Below are 19,227 nucleotides of genomic sequence, written 5' to 3' on the forward strand. Positions count from 1 at the left end.
TGTCCGATATTCTGCTGCTCCTGCTGGATCGTCCAGCAGCATCGATGATGCAATTGGAGTCTCCGGCGAGAAGGACTGGCCTGGAGGTCGCTAGTCGCATCGGGAGATGCTGAAAGATATCTAGCCTCTCGCTCCTGAGGACCAGGGCGTACACGTTGATCAGTCGGACCGGGGTTTTCTTATAGAGAACGTCTGCTGCGAGCAGCTGCCCCCCCCCCCCCCCCCCGCCAACTCCTTAACCTCGGTGATGGTTGAATTGGCCATCTCGCAGTAGAATTCCCAGGACCGAGGAAAGATTTTCGTTGCCTCTCGACCAGATCGACTGACCCTGGTTCCACATGAGTGAGCACTGCCGGTAGTTGCTGAGGTTCTGCATCCCGCGCTCCTGCAAGTACAAAGGTCCCTCTTGGCCCTGGACAGTTAGTTCAGGGTTGCAGCACATTGCCGAGTCGATTTAACACTATGCACGTTGATTGATGCGATTTGTAAAGCCGTTTTAAAAATACAAAAGGGACAAAATTAAGATCCTACAATTGCATCAGTCCGTGTTCTTACGTTCCCCTCCGTTTCCATCTCTTGGTCCGGATTCTGCATTTGTGCGGTGTGCACAAACTGCTGGACGGTCCTTAGTCTGAGGTATGAGGTCTGTCCTCTCTCGGGAGATTGTCTGGGCTCGTTGCTCATCAGTGGGGTCTCGTGGAGCGATGTCACCGTGAGATCCAAGACCGGATTCGCCTGCTTGGATCTCGCTGGTAGTTCGTTCTTTGCGTCGTTTCTCCCGGTGCCCCAGAGCGGGGTGTTACTTCTCCCGAGTCCCTGGAGCTGGAGCGTGCTGTCTGTGTCACTTCTCCCTGTGCCCCAGTGCTGGCTTTTACTGTTCCAGAGGACTCTAAGTGCCTTTTGATGCCGGTCCCACCTTTGCTCCAACTGGACTTCCTCATTTTTATTTTCCTGGATGGTCCATCCTTCCTTACCCCCGACATGCCCCCCCCCTATTCCACCGTGCCCTGCTTCACCTTCTATTAGCTCTTTGGCCTCATGGATAGTCTCGGGTTGAGTGTCGACTTTTTGGCCAGTTTCCTCGATGCTCCCTTGTTGATCTTTGTCCTCCTCCTGGTCTTTGGCTCATTTACGGGGGTCCACAGCGTTGGGAGAGAGGACTGGCTTCCTCTGGAGCAGTCGTGACTGCTGCTCTCTGGTCCTTCATCACCTCGCCCCTCACTGCCTGTGCGTAGCTGTGTCTGCGGTTTGGACAGGTCTTGCACAGATGAACAGCCTCTCCGCAAAAGTTGCAGCAATTGGCCTCATCACAGTCCAGTAGATGGTTGCTCTCCATGCAGCAGATCACTGCCTTGCAGGAGGCCACCCCGTGGCCGGGTTTACTGCAAGAGCGACACACTCTTCGCTCTCCTTGGTACAATACATACCCACGACGAGAGAAACCATCTATTTACTCAGCAAACACTAAGCACGACAGCAGACATGCTATTTGTACAGAGTTTCTACGCACTGCAGCAAACAGAACTCATGACCGAAACGACAGCAATATCTCCCAATCAAAGCACGATTATTTCTCCAGCAAGATTCTGTGAATGGAGAATATCATAGATATCATAGAAGTTTACAACATGGAAACAGGCCCTTCGGCCCAACATGTCCATGTCGCCCAGTTTATACCACTAAGTTGGTCCCAGCTGCCTGCTCTTGGCCCTCTATACCCATCTTACCCATGTAACTGTGCAAATGCTTTTTAAAATACAAAATTGTACCCGCCTCTACTACTGCCTCTGGCAGCTCGTTCCAGACACTCACCACCCTTTGAGTGAAAAAGTTGCTCCTCTGGACCCTTTTGCGTCTCTCCCCGCTCACCTTAAATCTATGCCCCCTCGTTATAGACTCCCCTACATTTGGGAAAAGATTTTGACTATCGACCTTATCTATGCCCCTCATTATTTTATAGACTTATATAAGATCACACCTAAACCTCCTACTCTCCAGGGAAAAAAAGTCTCAGCCTATCCAACCTCTCCCTATAAGTCAAACCATCAAGTCCCGGTAGCAGCCTAGTGAATCTTTTCTGCACTCTTTCCAGTTTAATAATATCCTTTCTATAATACGGTGACCAGAACTGTACACAGTATTCCAAGTGTGGCCTTACTACTGTCTTGTACAATTTCAACAAGACATCCCAACTCCTGTATTCAATGTTCTGACGAATGAAACCAAGCATGCTGAATGACTTCTTCACCATCCTATCCACCTGTGACTCCACTTTCAAGGAACTATGAACCTGTACTCCTAGATCTCTTTGTACTATAACTCTCCCCAACGCCCTACCATTAACGGAGAAGGTCCTGGCACGATTCGATCTACCAAAATGCATCACCTCACATTTATCTAAATTAAACTCCATCTGTCATTCATCGGCCCACTGGCCCAATTTATCAAAACCCCGTTGCAATCCTAGATAACCTTCTTCACTGTCCACAATGCCACCAATCTTGGTGTCATCTGCAAACTTACTAACCATGCCTCCTAAATTCTCATCCAAATCATTAATATAAATAACAAATAACAGCGGACCCAGCACCGATCCCAGAGGCACACCGCTGGTCACAGGCCTCCAGTTTGAAAAACAACCCTCTACAACCACCCTCTGTCTTCTGTCGTCAATCCAATTTTGTATCCAATTGGCTACCTCACCTTGGATCCCGTGAGATCTAACCTTATGTAACAACCTACGATGCAGTACCTTGTCAAAGGCTTTGCTAAAGTCCATGTAGACCACGTCTACTGCACAGCCCTCATCTATCCTCTTGGTTACCCCTTCAAAAAACTCTATCAAATTTGTTAGACATGATTTTCCTCTCACAAAACCATGCTGACTGTCCCTAATCAGTCCCTGCCTCTCCAAATGCCCGTAGATCCTGTCTCTCAGAATACCAGGATCGTTACATAATAAAAAAATATCATTTATTCAGCAATATTTCAAGGGAGTGCTGGACGTGTTTCTGCCAGGGATGGAGACCACCACATTCAAAAAGTAGGCAATGCATAAAATTATCAGGGCCAGAATATTCTCCTGGTCTAGTTTCTATCTCCGAGGGGTTTAGAGAGGAAATTCCCAGATTCCCTCCAATTGGCATGGGTTTTGACCTGTTTTTTCCCCTGCCACAGGATATCGCATGGTTTTGGGTGGGGTTGGGAGTGCATATAATGTGAACAGAAAGTATGATAATTGCACGAGACAGGCTGGATTGACCAAAGGGTCTTTTCCTGTCTGTCATTGTTCCCATGTTTGTATGTTTGTAAAATACGATGTGGGGAGGACAGTCACACAATATAAATTATGTGCGTAAAATCAATCCCAGTCACTTACAGTAAAGATTGCCAAGAGAATTAGCCAATCATTTCCATTCTTGCCGGGAGTAGTGGCGTCACTATCGGCAGCCCTAAATAAAATGTGAATTTTAGCTTTTAGCTGGATTGAGTGATGTTGGCCAATTATAGATCTAAAATAAAATTCAATCCACATCAGCTGAGAATCGAACCCGGATCATTCGCGTAGGCAGCAAGAATTCAACCACTGAACCAACAATGCTTTATTCAAGGGCACCAGAGCTTTTTATATCTTCAACAAGCAGCAGTGTGTGCTGGTTGTATGGGAGAAACAAAGGAGAAAACAAGCTTGTTAACTTCAACTCACTTTTGACTGTGACTGCAACTCAGTGCGAAAGCGCACGTGCACAGGTTTGTGTTCTATTCCGGCCATCTCCATTCACTTATGTTTCGAATTTTGGAAAGATCCTCTTAGACTCGGGTCGCCTTTACAAACAAGGACAGGCAAGACTTTCTTTGCCTCGAAAAAAATCTAATGCTCCGCATAGGATACAATTAAATAGAAGAGCGCATGCACCGTTTCAATGGCCGCCAACCCCATCTCGCCAAGATGTTTTCAGTGAAACGATCTTGAAACACAAACCCATATTGGGGACATGTCCTAAGTCCGTCTTTAGTGAAATGAGACCCAGTTCTCTCTTCGTCTCATGCTGCCCTCTTCTGAAATTCAAGCACTCAAAATATTCTTGAAGGCTTCTGCTACAATGCGCCTGTGTATTTCTAATCCCGTCCAACTGACTGTTTCCTGACTGATAAGGGCAGCGTTCGAAAACGGGGACCTGAAACATGAAGGATGGTTAAAGTCCAGCAGTGCTTGCAATTACTTTTGGAGATAACTCTCATATCTCGACCCCCTCGAACACTCTATCCCGGATGATAATAAATAACTCTGAATGGGTTAAATCCGAGCCATTGAGAGGCAAAGTCTTGCAACAAATCGTCACAACGCTTTAACATTCGGTATCTGCCGATGTCTGCCGATGAGGTCTTAAATTCTTAACACTCCTGGATCTCCTCCTGTACCTACATTTTTTCAGCAAAGGTTGCTCCGTAACTCTGTGAGGCCACTTTTATGTCAAAGAACTAATCTCGGTAATCCTGCACCATCAACACACATTCGGTTCCGAAAACCATGTTCACCTGTTTTAAAAGAAGAAAACAGAAAATCCACTGTGGTTGTTCTTGAGAACTCAAGGGGTGAATTGTATAACATGCATTTGTCAATTCCTGATTTCCTTCCATCAAAGTGGGGAAATATCCAATCAAATTAAGAAACTTAAATGTAATAATGCCTGATATATGTTTACATTCTGCAATAGAAAAGTTGCTGCTCAGTGAATATTTAGGCAGAGTTAATATTATAGTCGAAAAAAATCTAAATCAGCTGCCTGTGGAAGGGGTTAACTTCTCTGCAGCGAAAAGAATGCGGAACCAGATATCATCAGACTCACGCAGCTTGCGTCATGCTGTTTTCACATCAACTTAAAAAACTTAGCTGAATGTAAAATAACCTAACTGCATTTTACTTCGACCCCCAACAGACCTTTGTGCCGTTAAGCAATAATAACGTGCACAAAGATCCTAATGCAATTAAATTCTAGAAAATAAATGTTAGCTTATTTTTTACTTCCAATTTTCAATGCATGAGCCGTGAAAGCACAGACATTTTTGTGATCCAAACCTTTTTTCCTTAGGAATTGAAAATCAGTTAAAACAAGCAGAAAACATTCATAAAATCACTATTAACTTTAAACATATTCCTGTCAGGGAAGACAGCATTTTAGTTCATACATCCCTTTTTTAAAAAGAGTAGGTTGTGCCTGCCCTTGTGCCTACTAATTACACTCAACATTAACTCCTTATCCACCTCAAATCATTAATTCCTCGGCATTTGTAAGAAATTCAAAAATGCAAATTGCTTTTAATGTGATAATCTCAAGTCGGGAACTAAAGATTCTCACATAATTTACAATAATCAGAATTTCACCGTGGCCACAATAGAAGTCTGTTTTTCACAATTTAATCGATTAGTTCATCTCAATATCTCCAAATTAATTGAGCAATATCTTAAACTGAACACAATTCAAAAAAGATAGTATTATATAAATCGCACGTGCTTACAAAAACCCAATAAATTACTTTATCTTTCTTTTTAATGTTTTTTCAGTCACCTTTCCAATTGAGCATAAAAAGTACTGAATATAATTGAAGAAAAGTTAGCCTTCGCAGCTAAACAAAATCTTTGCAACATTCTCACCTTGCAGGCTGAAATAGAGGGTTTCCCCACAGCCAGTGGCACCGAAACATTCACACAGGCTTTAAAAGAAACAGGGCGCTGCAAACAAAAGTACTTTTGTAGCTTGTAACTACAAAATGGATTGGATCTTCCCCTCTCTCCTTTATTATATGATAAACTAATTTATCGTGTTTTCTCCCAAACCAATTTTCAATTTCTGTTGTTCGCTACTTAACCCCATTTTGTATTGAGTCAATGTCTCAAGCTCACAGTCTGTGTCTCACCCAAACCTGGTACCTCCTGGACAATTCTTAACAGACTTCTCTGCCCATCACGACGCTCAAATTCTTTTCAAAAAGCTTCCCTGATAGTCCCCAATGTTACTGTTCGTATTGGAGGGAAAAACTCATGCTCCCGCTGAAACGGTTTTCCAACCTTAACGGACTGGGTTCAGCACTTTGTCTGTCCGAGGCATTTACTTTCACTCAATCCACATTATCTCATGTCAAGGTCCGACGCCGCAGTCGTCAGATTATAAGATCGATTCAGACTCTTCACCAATAGGTTGCGATTAATCCTTTATTGAATAAAAACAAGTATCAACACACACAATGTTTAAGGCCATAGTATTACTCAGAAGGAAATAACACTAACCTTTCGTCCTGCTTTGGATAGAAGCTGTAACACGGCTTATCCGTCTCCATCTCTCTTTCTCTCGCCGTCTTGTCCTTCTATAAATTCAAATGTAAAACTAGAATTCTATATACCGCTCATTTCATGACAACTCTCCCTTATCTTTATTTGTTATTCACATTCCTTGACCCCCCCTATCAGAACTGTTCATGGTATGTGCGGACGCAAGACCCCGATATCTCGACACGCCCAAGGTCTACATATTCTCAACACATTCTCAACATATTATCAACACATTCTCTACATAGTCGCAAAACATTCACAATGTCGCCTATTATCTTCTGAAAAATGCTTGAACCCTGCAATGTAAACAGCTTCCAGCATCACCTCGCTCAGTCTGACCTTCTGTATTCTGGGTAAGTTTTAACTCGGCCATTTCATGATCGTCAGCGACTATCCTCCGATTCCCAGCGATCTTATGTTTATACGCGGGTGATGTTTATGCATTAAGATGCCGAATGTAAACGTGAGTGGTTTCTATGGTTTATATTTTGAAAACTCCGAAACTAAATGTACGCTCGATATGCTGAAAATGCCTAATCTTACACCAAGGAGTCTCTTCCTCCTCTCCCACCCGCCGCCCACGGAAAGATGGATCTTCTGAGTCTACACAGCATTAAATTGGCCCGGAGAAGGACTTCATCTCATGGTTCCCTCAGCAGCTCAGCTCATAGCAGCTGCCGACTGACCGGAATGTGTGATGGTTCAATGTCGAGCGAGCAGTTCCAACTCTTGTTCCTGTTTGACGCTCTGTCATTCATACAACCCCTTTTATGATTCAGAGGCTGGAATTCAGCGAACCGGCGTTTAGAGTACACAGAGGTAAGAATAGTCTGGATGTTAGGCGGTTTTTCATTTTGCAGAAAGTAGTGAGCCTCTGGAATGCATTCTCGGCTGGTGTGGTGGGTGTTCATTGTCTCTCTGCCTTCTCGATAGATCTGGATCGGTTCTTGACTGGGACAGATATCGCATCATACAGAAAGTGAGTGGTTTTATAGATAACCTACGATGTCCTGGATTGGTTTCGATCGCCTGCAGGTGTCATGGAGGAATTATCCAGAAATTGGCCCTGTATTTTTTTCTGGTTTGTAGTCGCTCCCAGGTGATTACATGTTTCCGGTGGATGGGGCGGGTGGTGTATGTAGGAAGTGTCCAGTCACGATGCTCCGGGCATGTGGGACAGGATTGGTGAACCAACTGGTCTTTTCCTGACCATCATGTCCGTCAGTAACCTCAGCTCGTCAAGGTGTTTTTTTGCGAAGTGATCTTTAAACACAAACTCACACCTGGCCCTCTCTAGTGAAATGAGACTCAATGCTTTCCGCGCCTCACCTTGCCCTCCTCTGCAGCAGAAGGTGTAGAAATATTATTGCCGACCTCTGCTACAATGTGCCTGAGCATTTCTGGTCTCGTCCAACCGTAAGCAAACTGACTGATAACGGGAGCGTTCGAAAAATGTGTCCTGAAATAGGAAGGATGATTACAGCACAACCCAAAGAGTCTCTCCCTCCTTTCCCGGCCGTTCTTCTCAACTCCCCCTTTCTCATTAGACTAAGTGCTGAGGTCTGGTTTCTTCCGTTCACCCACAGTTGTATCAGGTCCGCATACTTCATCTTTAATTGTCTGGTTGGAGCAGAAAATGATATGATTTTAAGCGCAGTATACAAAGAGTCAGCACCCACCACACCAGCCGGCAATGCATTCCCGAGACTCACTACTCTCTGGGAAATGATGAACCGCCTAATAACCAGACTATTCTTACCTCTGTGTGGTCTGAACGCCTGTTCCCTGCTGCTCTCCAATCTGTGGAACTGGAAATAATCTATCAACTAGCAGACCCACCTTGGGTGGTCTAACAATCAGTCCTTCTTTCCTTATAGAGCTGTTTGTGCTATGTGGGGATGTAGCTCAGTGGTAGAGCGCATGCCTAGCATGTATGAGATCCAGCTTTCAATTCCCAGCATCTGCAAAAATATGTCTTCGTCAGAATTGTTCACCGAAAGCTGAGCGCAGCGAGTTCCAACTTCATAGATTCCACAAGCAATAAATTGCTCCTGAGCAGGCCTTCGTCTGATGGTCCCCTCAATAGCTCAGCTCATTGTAACTGCCAACTGACCAGAATGCATGACAGTGCAATTTCGAGCGAGCAGTCACAGCTCTTGTTTGAAACCGAATCATTCATCCATCTCACTTCATGATTCAGAGGTTGGATTTCAGCACAGTAATTGACCATTAGCGATTGTACTTTTTTTTATTTCCGCTGACTTTTTTTGGAAAGTTCAAAGTAAAGAGGAGTAGAAACCCCGTGAACTGAAGCAGAGGTTGAACATTGTGAGCACGTGGAACGACTGGGCATCTCGTTGTCCGGGAGAGACAGAGCGGAAAGCCCACTTTTTAATCTAAAGTGGAGGGGCTTTTTGTGTGATGATGTAGCTCAGTGGTAGAGCGCATGTATGAGGTCCGGGGTTCAATCCCCGGTATCTCCGAACGCTTTATATTTCGAATTTTGAAAAGACCCTCTTGTCCTCACCTCGCCTTTACGAACAAGGACAGGAAAGGGTTTCTTCATATCGAGAAAAGCTGAACGTTCTGCACACTATAAAATTCAATGGAAGCACGCACGCGCCTTTGAAATGGCTCCCATCCCGGGGCGAGACAGCGTGCACAGTGATAATGAACCGGCTGATGGCCGGCGCGGACACGATGGGCCGAAGGGCCTCTATCCGTGCTGTATAACTCTATGACTCTATGACTCTATAATAACAGAGAAAATAGGATCACGAGTCGGCCATTCGGCCGTTCGAGCCTGCTCCGCCATTCAATATGATCATGGCTGATCCTCCATCCCAATGCCATATTCCTGCTCTCTCCGCAGACCCGTTGAGGCCTTCCATATGTAGACATCTCTCTATCTCCTTCTTAAATATAGTCAGCGACTTGGCCTCGACAGCCTTCTGTGTGCAGAATTCCACAGGTTCACCACTATCTGAGTGAAGAAATTGATTATTTCCAGTTTCGCAGTTTGGAGAGGAGCAGCTGACAGGCGTTTAGACCACAGAGAGGTAAGAATAGTCTGGATGTTCGGCGGTTTTTCTTTTTCCAGAGAGTACTGAGTCTCTGGAATGCATTGCCGGCCGATGTGGTGGGTGCTGACTCTCTCTCCGCGGTTCTCGAGGGATCTGGACCGGTTCTTGACTGGGGCAAACAGCGCATCATATAAAAGGTGAGTGGTTTTACAGTTAACCTACGCACGGTCAATGTGATCCATTGAACTCGATTCGATCGCCTGAGGAAGTCGGGGAGGAATTTCCCAGAATTCGCCCTCCTTATCGGCCTTTGATTGTTTTTCTAGTTTTCAACCGCTCCCATGAGATTACATGTTTCCGGTGGGTGGGGCGGGTGGTGTATGTAGGAAGTGTCTAGTCACGATGCTCCAGGCATGTGGGGCAGGAATGATGAACCTACTATTTTCCTGCCCGTCATATCCGTCTGTAACCCTAGACCGTCAAGTTGATTTTAGTGAAGTGATCTTTAAACACAAACCTACACCTGGGCAAGTCCTGCGTCCGTCTCTGGTGAAATGAGACTCAAAGTTCTCCCCGCCTCACGTTGCCCTCCTCTGAAGCTCAAGGACTCGAAATATTCATGCCGGCCTCTGCTACAATGTGCCTGAACATTTCAAGTCCCGTCCAACCGTAAGCAAAGTGACTGATAACGGGAGCGTTCGATAAATGCGCCCTGAAATAGGGAGGAGGGTTACAGTACAGCCCAAGGAGCCTCTCCCATCTCCCAGCATTTCTTCTCAACGCCCCCTGTCTCATTACTCTGAGTCTCTGAGTATATCAGGTCCGCATACCTCAGGTATACTTGTCTGCTTGGTGTACAAAACGAAAAGCTTTTCAGCCCAGTAAATCTTCGCGGTGGCCTTAGGAAAGTGAGGTACTCAGCCTTTCTATACACTGGTTAGAGGTCTTCATTATCTGGTGATGTAAATCAGTGAAAGACCGCATGCTTCGCGTGTATGACCTCCCGGGTTCTATCTCCAAGCACGTAATGGTTCGAATTTTGAATTCCAGTCAGTCGGCGGCTGTTATGAACTGAGCTGCTGAGGGGACCGTGAGATTAAGTCGTACTCCGTGACAATTGAATGTTTGTTTCAAATGTTGGAACTCGCTTCCCTCTGAAAGCACGATTCCTCTTTCTGTGGGACATTCTGGTGAAAATCAATGTTGGAGGTGTTAGATATTGAACGCAGAAATATGTACACGCAAAGCAGGCGCTATATCAGTGAGCTACAATCCCGACTCCAATAGACCTATAACCAAGCGTAGAAAGACTGAGTGCTTATTGTCTTAAGACCACCCAATGATTTACTGGGCTTATAATCTTCTGCTCTTGAGCTTCAAGCAGACAACAGCAAGAAACAACGGGACTAGAAATTCTCAGACACATTGTTGTAGAGGCCAGCAAGAATATTTCGCGTCCTTTAGCTTCAGAGGAGAATAATGTGAGATGCAGTGACACTGAATCTCGTCTCACTAAAGACAGACGTAGGACAAGCCCTAGGTGTGGGTTTGTGTGAAGATCGCTTCACTGAAAACATCTTGATTGGCTGGGGATGTACGGAAATGATGGGCAGTAAAATACCTGGTGGTCCATCAAGCCTGCTCCTCACTCGTGATGGCTGGAGCAACATAACTGACACTTACTTCCCTTCCCCCCGCCCGCAGCCGTGTAATCTCCTGGGAGAGGAAAAGATCCTGAGAAAAATGCATGGCCTTTAATGGATAGAATACCCTGGAAAATTCTTCCCCTGCCCTCTCAGGTGATCGAAACCAGTCCAGGAGATCACATGGATCGTACGTACACTAACTGTAAATCCTCTTACCTCTTATATGTTGTGACCTGTGCCCCAGCTTAAAACCGGCCCAGCTCCCTACCGAAGGCAGACAGAGAGTCAGCCCCCACCACACCAGCCAGCAACGCATTCCAGAGGCTCACTACTCACTGGAAAAAGAAGAACCGCCTAACCTCCAGCCTATTCCTACCTCCGCGTAGTCGAAACTCTTGTCCCAGGTCCTCCCCAATCTGTCAAAGTGGAATAATCTCTGACTGGGCCCGTAATCCCGCCCTGGGTTCGGAACCATTGATATGGTGCGTGAGCTCTTCCATTGAATGCTATCCTGTGCTGAGCATTAGGTTTTTCATGAGGTAACGAGTCTTGTCTGTCCTTGTGCTTTAAGGTGAGGCGAGTCCAAGAGCATCTTTTCACAATTGTATACAAAATTCGAAGCATTAATAGTTAGCAGGGTAGTAGCAGACTTCAGGAGGACATAGACAGATTGACGAAATGGGCAGACACATGGCAGTTGCAATTTAATGCGGATAAGTATGAATTGATTCACTTTTGGAGGAACCTCATGTTGACGCAGTAGAATCTAAATGTTACTATTTTGAGGGGGTTCAAGAGCAGAGGGATCTGTGGGTGCAGAGTCACAAATCTTGAAGGCGACAGGGCAAGTTGATAAGGCGGTTAAGGAAACGAATAGGACACTTGGCTTTGTAAATAGGGGCACTAAATACAAACACAAGGAAGTCTCGCTGAAACGTTACAAATCATTGGTTCGACCTCAGCTGGAGTTTTGTTTACAATTCTGGGCACCACACTTTAGGAAAGATGTCAAGGCCTTGGAGATGATGGATCATAGGGAGGGGATTCTGGAGCTGGATCTGGCTGAAGGCACGGCTGCCAAAAGTAGGGCAAATGGACTGCGGATACACAAGCGGCCAGGGGTTGAGGAGCTGAGTGTTTGGGAGGGGCTGTGGGGCTGGAGGAGATTACAGAGATTAGGGGCTGGGGTCGAGGCTCTGGTGGATTTAAGTGTAAGAAAGACTAAAAATAAACGAAAGGCTTAGGAGACTGCAAGCCAATGCATGTCACTAAGGACTTGGGTGATTGGCGAGGGACTCATTAATCAAAAAATGAGGGGTGGGGATAGAATCCGTGGCAAGGATTTGGAGATTGTGGGTTCAAAGATCATGACTTCCCCATTTGTAACTGGATTAAATCGTGGCTCATCTAAAACAGAATATCACTCTGACAACACAAAGACATTGGAAGTGTCAAAAGAGGCGGTTGTTTTGTCAGCGTATATCTGAAAACTGGTCCATGTCTGCGGATAATGTCACCAAAGGGCAGCATGTAGATGAGGAAGAGGAGGGAGCAAAGGCTTGAACCTTTAGAAACATCAGATATAACGGTGATAGGGTGGGAAGAGAAGCTTCTCCTGGCTATGATCAGATTGGTGAGTGGAACCAAGTGAGGGAAGTCCCACCAAAAGAGGCTAATGATCGATGAATGAGGAGTTCACGGGTGAGATTCCTAACGGTGTAGAGGAGAGGTCGTAGATGGGGATGGGTGGGCCATGGAAGGATTTAAACCCCAGGATGAAGATGTTAAATATTAGGCGATCCGAAACTGGGAGTCAGTGAGAGTCAGTGAGGACGGGCAGGACCTGGTGCTGGTTGGAAGGTGGCCAGCCAGGAGTGAACTGGAGGAATGGGGTCTGGAGGGGACAGAGGCATTGATGAGGGTTTAAATGGCAATGGGCTGAGTAAGAAATGGAGATGAGTGAGGGAAGCACGGGGCCTTTCTGATGGAGGTCAAATCGGGTCATCAGCTCAGCTCGCGGTTACACGGGACCGATTTTACTGGAGCCGTCAACCAATGTAAATTAAACGGGTAAATATCTGCAGTAAAATAACAGAGAGGAATGGCAATGAATCTCGTTCAGTGTCCGCCCCCTAATATCACCCACAGTCTTTTCTCGGCTCCAATCCTCAACGTGGCCTTTAACTATCCCCGTGTCAGAGAATTAATATTCATATTTTAACTGGGAAACTGCAGGAACAGAGTGAAACGGGTCTGCTTTTGTCCCTGGATTCAGTGGACAAGCAGAGAAATCGGTAAAATTTATAAATGAATCGGCAGGAGTCAACATGGTCAATACAATTATATGAAAACTGTAAATGAAGTCGCCCATTGTTGTTGGACCAGTCCTTTCTGAGCACAGCTTTTAACTTTATTCCTGAGAGAGGTCTCATTAAGACAAGGTTCTGAACTTTGAGATGTTTGTCATACATCCACGTCATTATTTACATTGGAGACGAAACTGTTGATGTAATGTGTTTGTTCAGGTGACTGTAAGTAATAGCAATGATCAGGGGTATAACCGTGTCAAAGGAGATTTATCCTCTGTATAAATCAGGATCATTGAAATGTATCAGCTCAAAGTGCCTGCCGGAACTGCGGTTTTCAGATCAACAGAAGTCACTGCTTCTCACAGAAATGGGATATCCATTAATGCTTCAGATAGAACGCGTTTATTATCCTGTTCTTGCAGTTATTGGAGTTCCGGGTAAGCCGTTGTCTCATCTGTGAATAATATAAACCAGTGTTAAATGTGCTGCTGTACTTGGAAAATTATTTTTCTCCCACCATGTCTTGCACAGCCGCCTGTTCTATTCTATCATTTGAATGATGGAATATTTAAAGTCTCTGCTATTTCAGTCTTGTAGGAACTGCATTATATCTGTAATCAACTTTGTATATCCAACCCTGACACTGTTACTGGATTATTCATTGTACTAAATGCATTGTTAAACATTGGTATGTCCTCAACTTCAAACGTTCGGGTCTAGTAGCAATTGAGTTATATCTGAAGGGACCGTTGTTTATCCAAACCTGGAATTGTTACTGGATTATTCTCTGTAGTGATTGTATTGGAATCAGGTGTCTGGGCTAAGAGCTGGCACCAGACCATCAGGAGCTATTATCAGTTTCATGTTGTGGAACAACTCTGTCTTGGACATTTTTTTCATACATCTGCTTTCAGTGATTGAAAATGAGACAGCTCACGGTCTCAGTTTTACAAGGAGGCAGCGCAATTTCCTCCCTCCACAATAACAGTTTAACTGGGGTTTCAATGTATTGATTGGTTATCACTGTGATGAAGTATTATTTCATTGTGTGTGTACCAGACGTCTGGTTACTGAACTGAGTTTGCTGCTGATTCTTTCACATCTCATTCCCTGCTTCACTGTGGATGAATTCACTGTTAAATGCAATGTTTTGAGGTAATGTTTTTTTCAGTTTGCACTTTATTTGTTGGAATCATTGGCCCATGTATTCATCTCGAGATTCTAAGCAGCGGTGATGTTGGCGTTTTGTTAATTGAACAATGCCGCCATCTATCGCTGTACTTTATAATTACAGGAGAAGGAATTTCAATTTTTGTGAGATGTGTCCGGAAGAGGCATTCGATTCTGTTTATTCTATGCTTTGTAGTTGAAGTGAACAGTGTAGGTGAACAGGTGGAGACTTGGATGATCTGTAGGAACATTAAACTATTCACAGAGGGTTCAACATTTTTAAAACTGTCACGAAGAATAGAATTGTTGGAACACCGGGCTGGTGAAGAGAAAGCAGGCGCAGGATGTTCGGATTTACTCGGATATGAAAAGGGGCATTGAGAAAGAGAGTAGAGACAGTGCGGAGAGATAGAGAGGAGCGATAGGGAACGCGACTGAGAAGGAAAACAAGTGAGGTGGAGATGGAACGGGAGTAAGGGAGAGGCAAGAAGAGATAGAGAAAGACAAATACACAGAACCAGAGAGGGGGTGAATCGGGACGAGAGAGCGAGAGAGACAGAGAAAATGGGAACCAGAACGAGAGAGGTTGTGGAACTAACTCGTCCTGGAATGTTTTTTCTTCAATATGCTTTCAGTGATTGATCATGAGACAGCTCACGGTCTCAGTGTTAAAAGGAGGCAGCGCAATGTCTTCACTTACAATAACATGGTTCAGTTTAAGTGGGATTTCAATGTATTTATTGGTTATCACTGTTATGAAATATTATTTCATTATGTGTGTATCTGACACAGCTCCAGAGGTCTGGTCACTGAACTGAGTTTGCTGCAGATTCTTTCAAATTTCATTCTCTGATTCACTGTGGATGAATTCACCGTAAAATACAATGTTTTGAGGTTATGTTGTTTCAGTTTGCACTTTAACTGTTGGAATCACGAGCCCTTCTACGTATCTGTAGATTATGAGCAGCAGCGGTGATGTTGGCGTTTTGTTAATTAAACAATGTCGCCATCTAACGCTGTACTTTGTAATTACAGGAGAAGTTATTTCAATTATTGTGAGATGTGTCTGGAAGAGGCATTCGATTCTGTTTATTGCATGCGTTGTCGGAGTGATAGAGAACAATATTGAGAAAGAAAACGAGAAAGAGTGGGAGAAAGGGAGAGATAGAGAGATAAACAGACACAGAATGAGAAAGAGGGGGGCGGCGAGAGAGAGTGGCAGTATTGTAAATAATTAATCGGAATGAGCTGCTGAAACTTGCAGTACAATTACGAAGGGGAAATGCGACTTGAAGGTGTTATTAGGATGTTGTCAGTTTGTAAATTTTATTGTATTCGCTCCGGGTGTATTTATTACTCTCGGGTCCTCAGCCTGTTTATGTGAATATTCCTTTTCTTGTCTACTGACTGAATATATAAACATAATTGAAATGAATTTAAAGAATAAAATCAGTAACTACTCGATGGTATTGAATTATTAGGATATTGTGTTCTATTAGCTGGTGCCAGCATAATTCAATAAAAAGGAGGCGAATTTAATTAATGCATTTTAATTTAATTTTAATTGAATTTGCAAAGTCAATTTATTGAACACGTTAAGTTCCCTGACACGAAAGTTAGAATTCATTAATTGTGTTGTGTTACTGGGACCTACAGATTAGATTTCCTCCAAAACTCCGCTGACGTCTCTCTCTGTGAATCCTGGTCTTTCCTCCCACCGCATTGAATCCTCTGTCTCTTCAGCCGTTGCTTCAGTTGATCCGCTTTCCCAAACCATCTGCTCCTGACTCCATTCCAGCTCCTACATTTCCTTTTCCTTGTCTCCCTCCCAAATTCCACTCACTGTATCCGCATCCAGTTGCCTCTTCCAATCCGGTGCTAACTTGATTCACTTTCTGTCTCAATTTCCAAATTCATTATTGATCAGTCTGTTTAAAAACATCTCTCTGCCCGAAAGCAGTGAATCAGTTTCCATCGTTTGATGCAGCAAAAAAGCTGGAAATTTCATCACAGATTCTCTCAAACTGCTGCTTTGGCTCCAGGTCTGATCAGTAATTCCTCTATTTCCGTTTCTCTCTCTTACAGTTAACTTGGTGGCGATTGTGATCTTGTCCCGAGGGAAGTGCGGTCTCTCCAAATGTGTCACTCGCTACCTGGTGGGAATGGCGGCGGCCGATCTCCTGGTCGTTATCACCGATGTCATATTGAAGCGCGTTGTTGAGATTTATTTCCCAGTTTCATTCTTGACCATTACCCCCGTGTGCCGTCTCTTTGCCACCATGAAGTTTGCAGTCATGGCGGCCTCTGTCTGGTTCACAGTGGTTTTCACCTTTGATCGATTTGTGGCCATTTGTTGTCAGAAGCTGAAAACAAAATATTGCACCGAGAAAACGGCGGCTGCTGTTATTGGGGTGGTGAGTGCGCTGAGCTGTTTACTAAACAGTCCATGGTACTTTGTATTCGTCCCGGAATATATAATGGACAATGTTGCCCGGGGTTGTGTCATGAAATCGACACTTTTCACTTCACCCGCATGGGCAGCGTTTGACTTGTTTAATCTTGCGTTAACTCCTTGTCTCCCATTCATTCTGATTTTACTGTTCAATGTTCTCACCGCCAGGCACATTTTAGCGGCCAGTAGAGTCCGCAGGGGACTCCGAGGGCGCAGCAATGTTGAGAATCACAAAGATGCAGAGATGGAGAACCGAAGGAAATCCATCATTTTACTCTTCTGTATATCAGGCAGTTTTATATTGTTATGGAGCACTGGAGTTTTTTATGTTATCTCTCCGCATATAACAAACTCCCAGTCCTATACGGCCAGTGACATTGAGCCAGTCGGATTCATGCTTCAACTTCTCAGTTGCTGCACCAACACGTGTATTTATGCTGTGACCCAGACTAAATTCAGAGAGGAGCTGAAGAACGGGTTGAAATACCCACTAAATGTAATTGTTACATTAGCTAAATCATAGAATGACCTGAAGACTTTTCTTCGAAATTAAATAAAACGTCAATTAGAGTAGATTTTCACGTAAGTCGGGCGATAGCGGATCGGGGGCTCGTTATTCCCCGCGCCTGATTTTACTATCCATTGACATCAATGAGTGCACTAAATAACTGATATCAATCTATAAATGAATTTGGAAATACCAGACAGTAATTATATTTTACCCGACAAATGCGGTTTTTTGAAATGTTACAAGGTGTGATTCTAACATGAAACGGTTTGCTGTTATTAGTCTGGAAATAATATGATTTCAGTATTAAATGTTTAATCCTGAAATGAATAAAATCAATTCCTCCTTTTCGGTTGATGATTCTTTCCTATCACACACACTGCCCGGTGGGATGGACTGAGGGTGAGCTGTCAGAGTCAGACAGCGTCCTGTTCATTAGGACATTTGTTTTGACCAGAACAGAATAATAATGGACCAACACCCGGTCCGTTACTAACTAGTAAAATATTAATGTAATTTCAAACTCCAGTGGGGAGTTCCAGAGATCGTTTCCTCTCTGAGCTGCTGTGCAGCAATGTTTACTCACTGCAGGGAGTTTAATGGGACTTGAGGCTGGACCTGGTTACACAGATCTATAATGCAACCTCCTGATACATTTTCGAGATTATCAGGGGGCGGCGAGATTTCTCACGGCCGCAGAAGGCCAAGGGAAAGCTCTCCTGTTCCTCCTTGTCCGACAAAACATAAGTTAAAAAAAAACTTCTCAGTGTTCTGGACCACTCAATGCCCATATAAAGGGCGGCTCCTCCATCCATTTGTGCCCAACATTAAATGGTGCCCTACGTACGTCATAACACTCCGATTTACGTATTACACGTAACCTGACCGGAAACAGGTTGGACAAGCCGCTCTTCTCAGGACCCGACCATCGATGGCGGAGGCAGGAACGCCACCTTTAAATTGGCGGTAAGTGACCTGACACCATTGATTAGCCTCTGTCACCCCATTTCTGCAAGGCAGGGATAATTAAAATGGCAACTCATTTCCTGACCTCCGCCCGAGTATCAATCTTCGAAGCCCACCAGCTGGTCCATTGTCTCAAACTTCACGGGTTCACAACACGTGGAGGGAAATTTTCACCATCGCTGTGGACTGAATTCGTAGAGCGGATCACCCGCCCCTTATAGAACCGGACCGATTTTATTTTCCGCTCCGTCAGTTTACCCCCCAATCAGTGAAGTTGAAATTACCCTACGTCTCTGACCCCAAGGCTCGACAGGTGCGTGAAAGACCAGACAGTGTTTGCCATACACTGACATAAGTGTGGAAAATGGGTCCGTGTATTCAGGTGAAAGGCGAGAACCCTTCACAGACTCAGGACCCCTTTCAGAGAGAGGCGGTGGAGAGCTTGTGAGCGATAATAACAAGTTTAGAGCACCAGTGATGTTCAAGGAAATTATGGTCTGTCAGATGGTAACTCTGCTGTGCGGCTCTTGAGCAAATCAAACGGTTCTTGGTGAGCAAGAGATAGTCACAGGCAATTAAACCAATATAATCCAAAAACGAGTGCAATTGTGGCCTCATACCCATCGATGTTAGTCAAGCTGATCCATCGGTCTCATTGTTATTCAATGAGAGATATCTCGAACGGTCCATCTGTCCCACTGTTATTCGGTGAGAGATATCACGCATGGTCCATTGATCTCACTGGTATTCGGTGAGAGATATCTCGAACGGTCCATCAGCCTCACTGGTATGTGTCCGCCCAAGCCACCAGCCTGTCTCTAT

The 19,227-nt window shown here is 44.6% G+C and overlaps 1 protein-coding gene across 1 annotated transcript; it reads left to right on the top strand.

Moving 5' to 3' along the window:
* Positions 1 to 12,022: 12,022 nt before the first annotated feature.
* On the top strand, positions 12,023 to 17,454 carry LOC137312498 (probable G-protein coupled receptor 139). Its single transcript, XM_067979039.1, has 3 exons — positions 12,023 to 12,083; positions 13,597 to 13,746; positions 16,565 to 17,454. Exons 1-3 carry the CDS (start codon positions 12,023 to 12,025, stop codon positions 17,452 to 17,454), a joined length of 1,101 nt encoding a protein of 366 aa, XP_067835140.1.
* The last annotated feature ends 1,773 nt before the right edge of the window (positions 17,455 to 19,227 follow it).

This window comes from Heptranchias perlo, unplaced genomic scaffold (genome assembly GCF_035084215.1).
Source record: "Heptranchias perlo isolate sHepPer1 unplaced genomic scaffold, sHepPer1.hap1 HAP1_SCAFFOLD_43, whole genome shotgun sequence".
NCBI classification, from domain to species: Eukaryota; Metazoa; Chordata; class Chondrichthyes; order Hexanchiformes; family Hexanchidae; genus Heptranchias; species Heptranchias perlo.